The sequence below is a fragment of the Bombina bombina genome, chromosome 1, assembly GCF_027579735.1.
Source record: "Bombina bombina isolate aBomBom1 chromosome 1, aBomBom1.pri, whole genome shotgun sequence".
Classification (NCBI taxonomy): Eukaryota; Metazoa; Chordata; class Amphibia; order Anura; family Bombinatoridae; genus Bombina; species Bombina bombina.
This window is the reverse complement of record NC_069499.1, coordinates 1,440,010,562-1,440,023,706: the sequence shown is the minus strand read 5'-3', so window position 1 is coordinate 1,440,023,706 and position 13,145 is coordinate 1,440,010,562. Positions and strand designations below refer to the sequence as shown.

Sequence of the window (13,145 nt, the reverse complement as noted above, 5' to 3'; positions counted from 1 at the left end):
ATTGGGCCATGTAAGCATATTGCTGTAGTGTCTAATGTGTATGTACACAGATATATGTTTATATCTGTTGGGCTTGTTTTTAGCTGCTTTAGAGTACTTCAGATAGCAAACGTACAAAAACTGAAAATTCCTGGGCTTTGATTCTATTGGTATCCTTTGCTAAAGGAGCAGCCATGAACTACTAGGAGCCAGCTGAACACATCAGTGAGCCAATGACAAGGGGCATATATGTGCAACCACCAATCAGCAGCTAGCTCCCAGCTCTTGAGCCTACCTAGGTATGCTTTTCAACAAAGGATACCAAAGAACAAAAGCAAATTAGATAATAGAATTGTAAAGATGTTTAAAATTGTATGTTCTATCTGAATCATGAAGGGGAAATGTTGGGTTTTGTGTCCTTTTAAATTAAGAGTTACTGGATACTGAGGGGCCTATCTATGAAGCAGCGGTCATAAAAACCGCTGCTCCATAACCTGGCCGCCTGCTCTGAGCAGGCGGACAGACATTGCCGGAAATCAACCCGATCGAGTACGATCGGGTTGATTGACACCCCCCTGCTGGCGGCCCATTGGCCGCGAGTCTGCAGGGGGCGGCGTTGCACCAGCAGCTCTTGTGAGCTGCTGGTGCAATGCTGAATACAGCAAGCGTATTGCTCTCCGTATTCAGCGAGGTCTGGCGGACCTGATCCGCACTGTCGGATCAGGTCCGCCAGACCTTCTAAAATAGGGGCCTATGTGTAGTCATTTTGTAGCTGTGCTTGCATGCAACCTTTGGGGATGAAGTTCAAATTTGAACTTCAAATTACTATTTATTGGGTCCTTAAACCCCAAAGAATGTCTTCACTTTTATATGTTTAAGTGATCAGATTCCAATGTCTGTTGAGCCTTCTTTTTCCTAACCTTTTGTATCCAACTCAGCAGTGGATCTGCTTAACAGAGGGTACTGGTACAAAAACTCAGTAATAAGCAATAATAACTATATACATGCTTCTTTGTATAATTATTTTATTATTTATCTGTGTGTGTGTGTATATATATATATATATATATATATATATATATATATATATATATATATATACAGTATATATACACACACACACTAATAATGAGCATGCTGTATGTTATGATACTATTTATACACTGGCAGTAAGCACAAAGAGCTGTATAATGATGTAGCCTAATATACAATATACCCTGATGAGCACACTGCTCTGTATAAATATGATGTTTATGTATACCCTGATGAATATAATGTGCTGTATAATGATGGAATATGTATACAAAAATAATGAACATGTTGCATTGTATATTTCTGATGAGTATCTATACTCAGATAATGAACACATAAGCACATGCCTATGTATAGATTGTCTACTATAACATTATATATATTTTCCATATAATTTAAACATGCTATGCCTTATTCAACATGTTATGGGAGGGCGGTCATTTTGAGTTTAATGTGATTCCATGGAGAACTCCAACAAAAGCATGTGTTTTCTATTTTGTGCAAAATGTATTCTCCCGTAACTCACCTGAATATCTAAGTGCTTGTTTAATAGAACGTTAGCAGGTTTTAGGTCTCGATGAATAATTGGTGGATAAAGGCTGTGGAGATAATTCATACCCAGGCAGACTTGGTGAAGAATTTGAAATGTTAGTGCCCATGGAACTTCACAGATGTTGTCAAACAGGGATCGTAAAGAGCCATAGGGCATGTACTCTATAACTAGACCACACTCTTTAAAGTTTCCCTCTTGAGTCTCGTACATTCCAAGGATACGAAGGATATAAATGTAGTTTGCTTTATGCATCACGTCTCCTTCCTTCTTTAGATTGTTCATCAATCTTCTAAGATTTGAACTGGAAAATCAAATTAAAAAAAAAAAAAATCATTAATCAGAATTTTTTTGTAAGTGCCTAAGGAATAAATTTTACACTTAGAATGGAACATGTCAATCAGTAAATTCATTAATAAAAACATTTTAAAACATGAAGAAGAAAAAACATCCTCCATGGGCTAAAACATGTTTTTTAAGCCCCTGGATTTCTCCTTATTTCTTAATGTGTATTATGGAAGTTTTCCAAATTGTCTAATATTTCCTTTGTCTTATATTGTACTTTAAAAGTTATACTGTAATTTGTGCTCAAGCAAAAGCCGAAACGGCGTTAGAATATTTAGCTTTGAAACAGGCAGAAATGTAGAGGTTTAAATGTAAATTAATATAACAATGTTGTTTGTGCAAAGCTGGGGGAATGGGTAATAAAGATGCTATCTGTCTTTTTAAACAATAACAATTTTGGTGTAGACTGTCCCTTTAACCTGTGCCAGTCAGTCCGGTTTGGCTGATCACAATTCAAATACTTGATCATTAAAGGGACATGAAACCCCACATTTTTCGTTCTTGATTTAGATAGAGCATGTCATTTTAAACAACCTTCCAATTTACTTTACTCTTATCAAATTTGCTTCATTCTCTTGGTATCCTTTATTGAAGGTGAAGCAATGCACTACTGGGAACTAGCTGAACACATGGGTAAACCAATGACAAGAGGTATATATGAGTAGCCAGCAATAAGCAGCTAGCTCCAAGCTCCTGAGCCTACCTAGGTATGGTTTTCAACTAAGGATACCAAGAGAACTAGGTAAATTAGATAATAGAAGTAAATTGGAAAGTTGCTTCATGCAAGCCAATAAGAAGAGACATGTAGTTCTTTGCTGCTTCTGAGCTACCTAGGTATGCTTTTCAACAAAGGATACCAAAAAAACAATGCAAATTATTTAACTGAAACATTTAGAAAGTTGTTTAAAATTGCATGCTCTATGTGAATCATGAAAGAAAAAAATGGGTTTCATATCTCTTTAATTCTACTAATTTAGGGCCAGATTATAACTTGAGCGCAAAATATCGCTTTAGTGAAAGCGATATTTGCACTCCACTGTGTAATACCAACACATGCTAATGTGCTCTGGTATTACAAAGTGTTAGCGAGCAATGCGAATGTGAGCTCACATTCGCATTGCACTCAAGAGAGCGTGCTTCAGTTTGCGGGTGCGAGATAATTTAGCTCTCCACTTGCAATCTAGCTCTTAGTTTTCTGATTTTTAAATCGGGAGATTACTAAGGAAAATGATTTCATAGTTGATGGGGTATTAAAGGGATATTCTAGTAAAATTTAAACTTTCATGATTCATATAAAGCATGCAATTTTAAGAAACTTTCTAATTTACTCCTATTGTCAATTTTTCTTCGTTCTCTTGGTATCTTTATTTGAATTGAAGCTTATTAGCCGGCCCGTTTTTTTTTTTTAAGCACCTGGGTAGCGCTTGCTGATTGGTGGCTATATTTAGACACCAATCAGCAAGCACTACACAGGCACTGAATTAAAAATGGGCCTGCTCTTATGCTTTTTAAATTAAGATACCAAGAGAACACAGAAAAATTGATAATAGGAGTCATTTAGAATGTTGCCTAAAATAGTTGCTCTATCTGAATCATGAAAGTTTAATTTTGACTAAACTATCCCTTTATCAACAGAGGTAGTTTGTGATTGTGATCATTGAAAAAACCCCACTAACAATATTGTCCAATGTTCAAAAATGATCTGCCTAAAACAAGTGCAAGATTTTTTATCAATTTTCTAGAATTTAACAGGAGGTAAGAACCAGGAGGAGCATTGAATCTGGCCATATTAATAATTAATATTATAAAGAACTTGTATTGCTTTAATGCATATCCTTGAACTTTAAAAACTAGAGAATAATAAACTATCATTACCTAACCTAATCTCACTCTGACCTCAGATTGATGAAAAACATTGTTGGCTACGCTTGGAAAAGAACCTGGAAGACCTGTGGCACTTCAGATGGTCAGTAAAGCATCCAAACTAGCTCTGTTCCACTACAAAGTAAAGGTAATTGCCTTAAAGGGACATTGTACTGTAAATTTGTCTCTGTTACAGGGACAGGAAACCCTAAAATTGTCTTACATGATTTGGATAGAACATACAATTTTAAACAACTTTCCTATTTACGTCTATTATCAGCTTTGCTTCATTCTCTTGTTATTCTTTGCTGAAGGAACAGCATTGCATTGCTGGCAGCTAGCTAAACACATATAGGCAGCCAATCAAAAGAAACAAATGTTTGCAGGCACAAATTTTATTTAGCCTTTCCTATCCCTTTGATGTGTTTCTGGTGATCCGTTTTAGCTGCTGGAATATACTGTTTACAATTTGTCATTTAAAATAGCTGATTTTGCACCTACACTGAAAGTATGATTACTGCAGTATTATCTATAGGAAGCGGCAGCAATTATCAATCTTCCATTGGGGAGTAGGAGAGAGATTGTTGCATATAAAATAGCTGGTTTCGCTCAATGAACCCTCCACTCTTAATTAACATTTGAATACCTACTGTAACTAATAAGGAATAGGGAGAGGCGATATGAGCAGGTATGCTCTTTCATCAGGCTTAGCCCACTGATATGGGCATATCATTGAGAATAATGGCTGATGACTTATATGAGCAAAACAATCTATTTCAAATACAAAAATAAATATACATGTGTAATTTCCCATAAATGTAATACTGAAGCTGGTATAGCAGCATTAAACTGAAACAGAATTTGCAGTGCATTGTCCCTTTAACTCTTAGGGATCCAATCTGGCTAGTAAAGGGTCCTTAAAACACCTTGATAATGTAATATAAAATGCTTAATTTAAACATAGTAATAGAACTTTGCTATATATTTCATTATTTATTCAATCTGGGTTTTCTAATTCTGTGCAGTAGATTTTTTTTCTTGTGGGGGAAAGTCTAAGTCTATGGGCTCCTCATAGGATGAGTCTTGTGACCTATTGTCTACATGGTATCTAGGGAGCCAAATTAATTCCTAGTGTCCCCTGATCACTGCTCCACACATTCTTCCATAGCCCTAAAATTGTATTTAAAGGGACATAAAGATGCACAGAGAATATGTCCTACTGCATTATAGTTTCCTTTGCACTATTTTCTGCCTATACCTATGTGTTTAACTCCAGAAATGGAGAGGCAATACACTAACAATCCTGATCTTAACACACATATACATATGCAACATCTGGTTAGCTCAATTTTTGTGAATTTACCATCATTTTAACTAAGGATTTAACCCCTTTGTTTGAGTTAAATATTATCTATAGACAATCAATTACTGTACAATAAAAATAAGTGCCTAGAGTAGTTTTTTATTTTAGTTTTTAATGTCTCCTTTAAAATATGAGTGTAAGATTATTATTTTTTATGAAATCTATCCTGGTTGGTTGGAGGGGGACTGGCTAAATCTACTTTTTAGAGTGCAGAGAGTAGAACTTTGGGATCCAGCAGTCATGAAGATTGTGGAACTTTCTGAGCTAGCAGACTTGCAGAGAGTGGAACTTTTGGAGCTAGCAGACTTGCAGAGAGTGGAACTTTCTGAGCTAGCAGAATTGTAGAGAGTGGAATTTTCGGAGCTAGCAGACTTGTAGAGAGTGGAACATTTGGAGCTAGCAGACTTACAGATAGTGGAACTTTTAGAGCTAGCAGACTTGCAGAGAGTGGAACTTTCTGAGCTAGCAGACTTGCAGAAAGTGTAACTTTCTCAGCTAGCATACTGCAGAGAGTGGAACTTTTGGTGCTAGGAGACTTGCAGAGAGTGGAACTTTTGGTGCTAGCAGACTTGCAGAGAGTGGAACTTTTGGAGCTAGCAGACTTGGGGAGAGTGGAACTTTTGGAGCTAGCAGACTTGCAGAGAGTGGAACTTTTGGAGCTAGCAGACTTGCAGAGAGTGGAACTTTCTGAGCTAGCAGACTTGCAGAGAGTGGAACTTTCGGAGCTAGCAGACTTGCAGAGTGTGGAGCTTTCTGAGCTAGCAGACTTGCAGAGAGTGGAACTTTCGGAGCTAGCAGACTTGCAGAGAGTGGAAATTTTGGAGCTAGCAGACTTGCAAAGAGTGTAACTTTTGGAGCTAGCAGACTTGCAGAGAGTGGAACTTTTGGAGCTAGCAGACTTGCAGAGAGTGGAACTTTCTGAGCTAGCAGACTTGCAGAGAGTGGAGCTTTTGTAGCTAGCAGACTTGCAGAGAGTGGAACTTTTGGAGCTAGCAGACTTGCAGAGAGTGGAACTTTCTGAGCTAGCAGACTTGCAGAGAGTGGAACTTTCTGAGCTAGCAGACTTGCAGAGAGTGGAGCTTTGTAAGCTAGCAGACTTGCAGAGAGTGGAACTTTCTGAGCTAGCCAACTTGCAGATAGTGGAACCTTCAGAGCTAGCAGACTTGTATAGGGTGGATATTTTGGAGCTAGCAGGCTTGCAGAGAGTGGGATTTTTGAAACTAGCAGACTTGCAGAGAGTGGAACTTCTAAGCTAGCAGCCTTGCAGAGAGTGGAACTTTCTGAGCTAGCAGACTTGCAGAGAGTGGAGCTTTCTGAGCTTAGCAGACTTGCAGAGAGTGGAACTTTTAGAGCTAGCAGACTTGCAGAGAGTGGAACTTTCGGAGCTAGCAGACTTGCAGAGAGTGGAACTTTTCAGAACTAGCAGAGTTGCAGAGAGTGGAACTATTGGAGCTAGCAGACTTGCAGAGAGTGAAACTATTGGAGCTAGCAGTCTTGCAGAGAGGGTATCTATTGGAGCTAGCAGTCTTGCAGAGAGTGTAACTATTGGAGCTAGCAGACTTGCAGAGAGTGTACCTATTGGAGCTAGCAATCTTGCAGAGAGTGTAACTATTGGAGCTAGCAGACTTGCAGAGAGTGGAACTTTGGGCTTCAGCAATTTTTTTTTAATATCCTCAATATACCTTAAACAAGTTTCCTTGGAAGAGGTGGAGAGAATAGTAGTATTACAACATATTGTATTTATAGGGTTGCTTGCATGTAGTAGTTTTATATGTGTGTGTGTGTATGTGTACTGATCTGCACTTTTTCTATGGTTTTTTTTCTTCTACAAATTTGTGAGTGTTTACATTTTTTTTAAGATTATAAAATATTTTAACTATCACTTGTGCTTATTAATTTGTCAACTTTTCTAAAAAACATACATACATACATTTTTTACAAGAGTGTTTCATACAAGATTTCCCTTCTCCCGGTTACAGTGTGCATCAGGCAAAAATAAGGAACATACACTTCCTGTTTAGGAGTAAAGTGATTCAGCTTTCTATAAAAATATCCCTGAATCACTTTTTGAAAGACAATTGCAAGAAGAAATGTACAGAACTAAATGGTTTCTCACACTAAAAAGCAGAAGTTTATTTGAATGTTCATAATGTTTTTTTGTGTATTTTTTTTAGCAAGCTCAACAGATTCTGTACAGACTACGCCATTTGTTTCCTTATCTTGTGTGACTCAAACATGCACACATAGCAAGATTTCCAATCTCTTTTCTTGCAAAATTGCATTACACTGTTAAGACATCAATGACAAAACTTCTTAGGATTAATGACACACTGTGGGCTAGATTCCGAGTGGTGCAATATATTGGCGCGCAATATTGGGTTTTTGTGACTACTTGTGTTAATATACATAAATATATATATATATATATATATATATATATATATATATATATATATTTGATCACTGAATGGGGGTCTTGTGCCAGGATGTGGGAATTGTTGCATTGGGGGGGCCTAGAGTGAGGGTGTCCTGTTGGAGGTCTGTGGCTGTGAGGGCCATGGAGTGTGGGGTCTGGCCCTTTTAAAAACATTCTTACTTTACAGCATTTTTTTTTTACACCTGCACAGTACTGTGTGTGTGTGTGTGTGTATATATATATATATATATATATATATATATATATATATATATATATATATATACACACACACACAGTACTGTGCAGGTGTAAAAAAATGCTGTAAAGTAATAATGTTTTTAAAAGCAGAAATTTTAATAGGTTATTTTTATGAATTAACACAATGCAAAATAAGTGAACAGTAATTTTATGAATTAAAAAAATTTCAAAATAGTTTCATTATGTCTGCCCGCTTCCTGTGAATTTAACAGTAAAATTATATATTTTTTAATTCTGAGAAACAAAAGTGTACACTACAGATTTCACAAGCCTAACCCTGCTGTGTAACCATCACTAGCTGGCCTCAGCAGAAAAGATAAGACACTACAAAATAATTCAAGTTAGCAACATTAAGGGCACCATGTACTAAGCAGTCAATTAATCCGACATTGTAGACGTGGATAAACTCGCTTTAACTCGCAGCGAGCAAAATGATGTCCGCTGTCACTATGTGCTAAAAAAAAATGCTCTGAAATAGTCACGTCTAGTCCGCCGCGAGTGGCAGATGATTGATAAATTTGACGCCTCACTCGCGGCGACTAATCTAATGTACTAAAATGTCTGTAGAATTGAATGGACAATTATTAACATGTGACCTGCAAGGTGTCACCAACATCATAGTAGTCAAGGGAATATAAATCAGCAACTATAAAAGGGCAACATTTGTAAAAAACCTTATATTGTTCAACATTTTTGGAACATTTCATTCCCTGCGTTCTTTTTGTAAAATTTAAATTATAATTTCGATATGGCTTCATCTGGATCTGAGTCCCAGACTTCAAAATCAAAGAATCCACACTTTTCGCATCAACAAAACGTTGTTTTGATAGATATAATTATCGAATCATACGACTACTTATTCGGATCATCGGATGTTGTGTTAGAGAGGCCAATTTTGCAAGAATAAAGATGATCTGGCAACAAATAAGCGAAGCAGTTAGTGCCCAGGGTAGCGGAAAAAAAAATGTTAAACAGATCAAAAAACGTTGTAATGACATCAAACGTTTTGCAAAAGATAAATTGGCCAAAGAAAAAAATTCTGTACGTGCTACCGGAGGTAGAACAGCATATGTTGCAGACTTAAACAACTACGAACAGAAGCTTGTTCAGCGTCTAGAGGTAAATGTATAACTTACCAATTGAACCAAAATTAATATAAAAAATTGATTGTTGAATTTATCAAATATTATTGATGATAATTTACATTATTGTAAAAAAATAAATAAATTTGAGGCATACGTATGTTACGTTGCACAAAGGCCTCATTTACTTCTATGCATCTAATAAATGACGCAATATTAATAAGTTTGCATAGTGATTGATTTATTAAATACATATACATGAAGGCGACTTTTAAGTTCACTTTTATTCTATAATAAGCTTTGTTCTCTATTTATCTCTTGTATAAAAGTATGACACCAATATCTTCAAGAAGTTGTAACTATATTATCTACTGTATTGTTCCTGCATACAGTAGTGTATTATGTTTTACTTATTGTCAATTTTACTGTTTCGATTTACAATAGAATTTTTATATATATGTTTAAAAATATAGATAATACCCTTGGTAGCCATTCCTCAGTTGTTCCTAACAAACACTGTTATATTAAAATAATTTATTATCTAATTTAATTAACTTTGATCTACCCAGGGGCAGACTGTTCAGCCGGGCAAATAGGACCTGGACCTAGGGCCCAGCATGTGTGGGGGTGGGCACAAATTGCATATCCATAGCTACCGGTGTGCTGCTCAAGATGGAGTTGACAGCTGTCCTATCAGTAACTAAGCAATTAAGTGTGGGTTTAGTGAGGGGCCTGGCCACTGAATGGTGGCCTTGTGCCAGGATGTGGGGATTGTTGCATTGGGGGGGCCTAGAGTGAGGGGGTCCTGTTGGGGGTCTGTGGCTGTGAGGGCCATGGAGTGTGGGGTCTGGCCCTGGAGGTTGAGGGCCCTGTCTATGGTCCTTGACACTGGGAGTACTGGCCCTGGAGGTTGGGGGTGCCTGGTGGGGGCAGGACAGGGAGGATACAATGATTATTTGCATACATTTAGATCAGTGTGAGACAGTGGGGGCCCTTCCCTAATTTATGTCCGGGGGCCCTGATTGGTCTCAGTCCACCCCTGGATCTACCCTTTTTAAAAAAAATAAAAATAATAATAAATAAATAAATATTGTTTTACATTTTATAATTTTGTGTGCAACATTAGAAATAAATACTGTTTTGTTACCAGTATGTTATCTATATTATACAAATGAAGTTGCTCTTTTCGAAATTATAAAAAAAAAAGTTGAAAAGCGTCTTTATTGACTTTATTGATTGAACTGTCAAGTCTGAAAAAAAAAAATAATGTTTAAAATAGGGCGTGCAATTTAAATAAAAGTTCAAATGTACTTTTATCAACAATTTTGCTTTGTTTTCTTTGTATTGTTATTTGAAAGCTAAACCAAGGAAGGCTCATTACAGGCCTTGAAGCACGTTATCACTTTCTTTTTTTTATTTGCTTTGCAATATAGGGGAGACATATTTAATGTGAGCCATATAGATAACATTGTGATCACGCCGTGGCTTTTGTCAGACATTGCACTAATTGGGGCCTATTTATCAAAGTGTCAACTATGTTGCATTCGCCGGCGTCAATACGCTTGCTAGACATCGCTGCCGCGGATCTGAATACGATCTCTTTATTTATCAAAAAAGCTGTCAAAAACACGCGTTTCAAGTACGGTGTGAAGAGCTTCAGACTGGTTTTATCAATGTTGTGGTTATTCGTGTTTTTCCCAACTTTATACCATTTCATTACTGTCCATGAACAAGCACATTTCTTTAAGGCTAATCTTTTATTTTTCATCTGTTAATGTCCAAGAAATAGCTTGATTTATACCTGCACAAACAATATCTCATAAAAAGTTATTTTTATATTGATTTGTTATATGATACTTTCACATAAATTAATATGTACAGTATTTGTATTTCTAGAAGTCCTATTTTTTTTTTTTATTATTAATGCTAGAATTTGTACATATATCATTGCACATACTTGTGTATGTGTATGTATGTATATATATATATATATATATATATATATATATATACTGTATATATATATATATATATATATATATATATATATATATATATATATATATATATAAAATCAAAGCAAAGAAAGAAAAAATGAAGAAAAAGAATAAGTAAGTAGGATTCCTTAGCCAGCATCACCCATATCGTTACAATGTAATTAAAACAAAGATACCACAACTGAGGGATACCAAAACCACACCCAAGACAAAGAATCAGAATGCACAACCGTAATACAAAATATATAAATTTATTAACTACCTTAGTCTACAACATATAAACATACCGTGTTACCCTTAACTATATTAAAAGTACAAAACCATGGCCATGGTAGAGAGAAAAGGTAAGACGTCTATAATATGCATATATATCTCATTAATAAGAATCATATCAATATCAATATAGAACCTATGTAAAACATAATTCCTCTGTTACAAAACAGACATAGGTCATTAGATAGATCTTATAACTCAGATTCATGGTTCCAAATAGCAAACATGCATGTCAAAAGCAGACGTCAGAATTTAGTGCAGTCTAGCACTGATATGTCGTGAAGAAGCCGCACCGGAAGTTCCTAGCGGCGAAACACGTGTTGCGTAATTAACATGACTCGGGGTGGACCACCCGAGTAAGAATGGAATCTGCTGTGTTACAAACTGCCCGCATTTCAGGTTGTATGAAGACAACATTTGCAGGACTGAGATTATAAACAGCACGTTGGCAATAGACATTGGATTACAGCATATCTGGGAAGTGGTGAGATCTAACAAGGGACCCTTATTCGAGAGTATAGCTCTCAGTAGGAGTTTCCCTGAATTAACAACACAATTTGCACAGATTGGTGCTAGACGTATTGTCTTCCCGTTACTCATGATTATATCATTGGACTGTAATTCCGCTTTTCTATACTGCTATATATGACTGCAACTAACTTGCATGAATTGCTCACTATATAAAGTCATTAACCTGCAGTTCACGGCTAATCATAAGAGCTTTTTTGTCGCTCCATCTGAAATGTGTATGTGTACTAACTGCTAAACATTGCTGGACTGCACTAAATTCTGACGTCTGCTTTTGACATGCATGTTTGCTATTTGGAACCATGAATCTGAGTTATAAGATCTATCTAATGACCTATGTCTGTTTTGTAACAGAGGAATTATGTTTTACATAGGTTCTATATTGATATTGATATGATTCTTATTAATGAGATATATATTCATATTATAGACGTCTTATCTTTTCTCTCTACCATGGCCATGGTTTTGTACTTTTAATATAGTTAATGGTAACAGGGTATGTTTATATGTTGTAGACTAAGGTAGTTAATAAATTTATATATTTTGTATTACAATTGTGCATTCTGATTCTTTGTCTTGGCTGTGGTTTTGGTATCCCTCAGTTGTGGCATCTCTGTTTAAGTTACATTGTAACAATATGGGTAGTGCTGGCTAAGGAATCCTACTTACTTTTTCTTCATTTTTTCTTTTTCTTCATTTTTTTCTTTCTTTGCTTTGATTAGATTATCTTTTTGATTCCTCCTTAGCACCCTTAGACACATACCATTAGTGGTCTCAGGTTTTCCCAATTACTTTACTAAATCAGGTAGTCCTTAGAGCTGGCTTGACTGAATCCTTAAGATATTATATATATATATATATATATATATATGTGTGTGTGTATATGTGTGTGTGTGTATACGGAAAGCCCACAGCTAGCTTGTATGTCTCACCGCCACTTCTGGGAACTGCACACAGCTAGGATCACAGTGGTCAGCTTCATCCGGTCCTTTCTAGGTAGTGTAAAGAGCTCAACGCGTTTCCCCCGGAGTACGCCCGGGCTTTTTCAACCTTGGGTCTTTGATGCTCATGAGCTTTCCAAGTGAAATATTCCCCAAAAATATAATAGGAAAAGGAAGCATATTACATAAATTAATTACATTTTTATTTTTTTATTATATTGTATTCGATTAGAAAAAATAAAATAAAAATGTTACCGTAAAATTTTAAAGTGAATTTAAAAAGACAAATTTGACGCCACTTATGCTCACCTAGAAGCCATCCTTCTGACATATCTCCGTCCTCGAACTTTCAATATAATCCAGTCTGCCTTAAGATATATGAATCATGACACAAGCCTAGGTAGTTTGAATGGACACTGATTATCTTCATATTGGGGTCACAGACCATCTTAACATTCAATGAATGGAAATGCTTTCTATTCCGATAAACCACCTCATGTGCACAAAGTGGTCTT

At 36.2% G+C, this 13,145-nt stretch overlaps 1 protein-coding gene across 1 annotated transcript in view; it reads right to left on the bottom strand.

The window, feature by feature from the left end:
• The window catches only part of LOC128643169 (receptor-interacting serine/threonine-protein kinase 3), a 59,128-nt gene that overhangs the window by 28,871 nt on the left and 17,112 nt on the right, over positions 1 to 13,145 (bottom strand). The window contains exon 2 of the mRNA XM_053696145.1: positions 1,538 to 1,865. Coding sequence (XP_053552120.1) covers positions 1,538 to 1,865 — 328 coding nt within the window. The remainder of the gene's footprint in view (positions 1 to 1,537; positions 1,866 to 13,145) is intronic.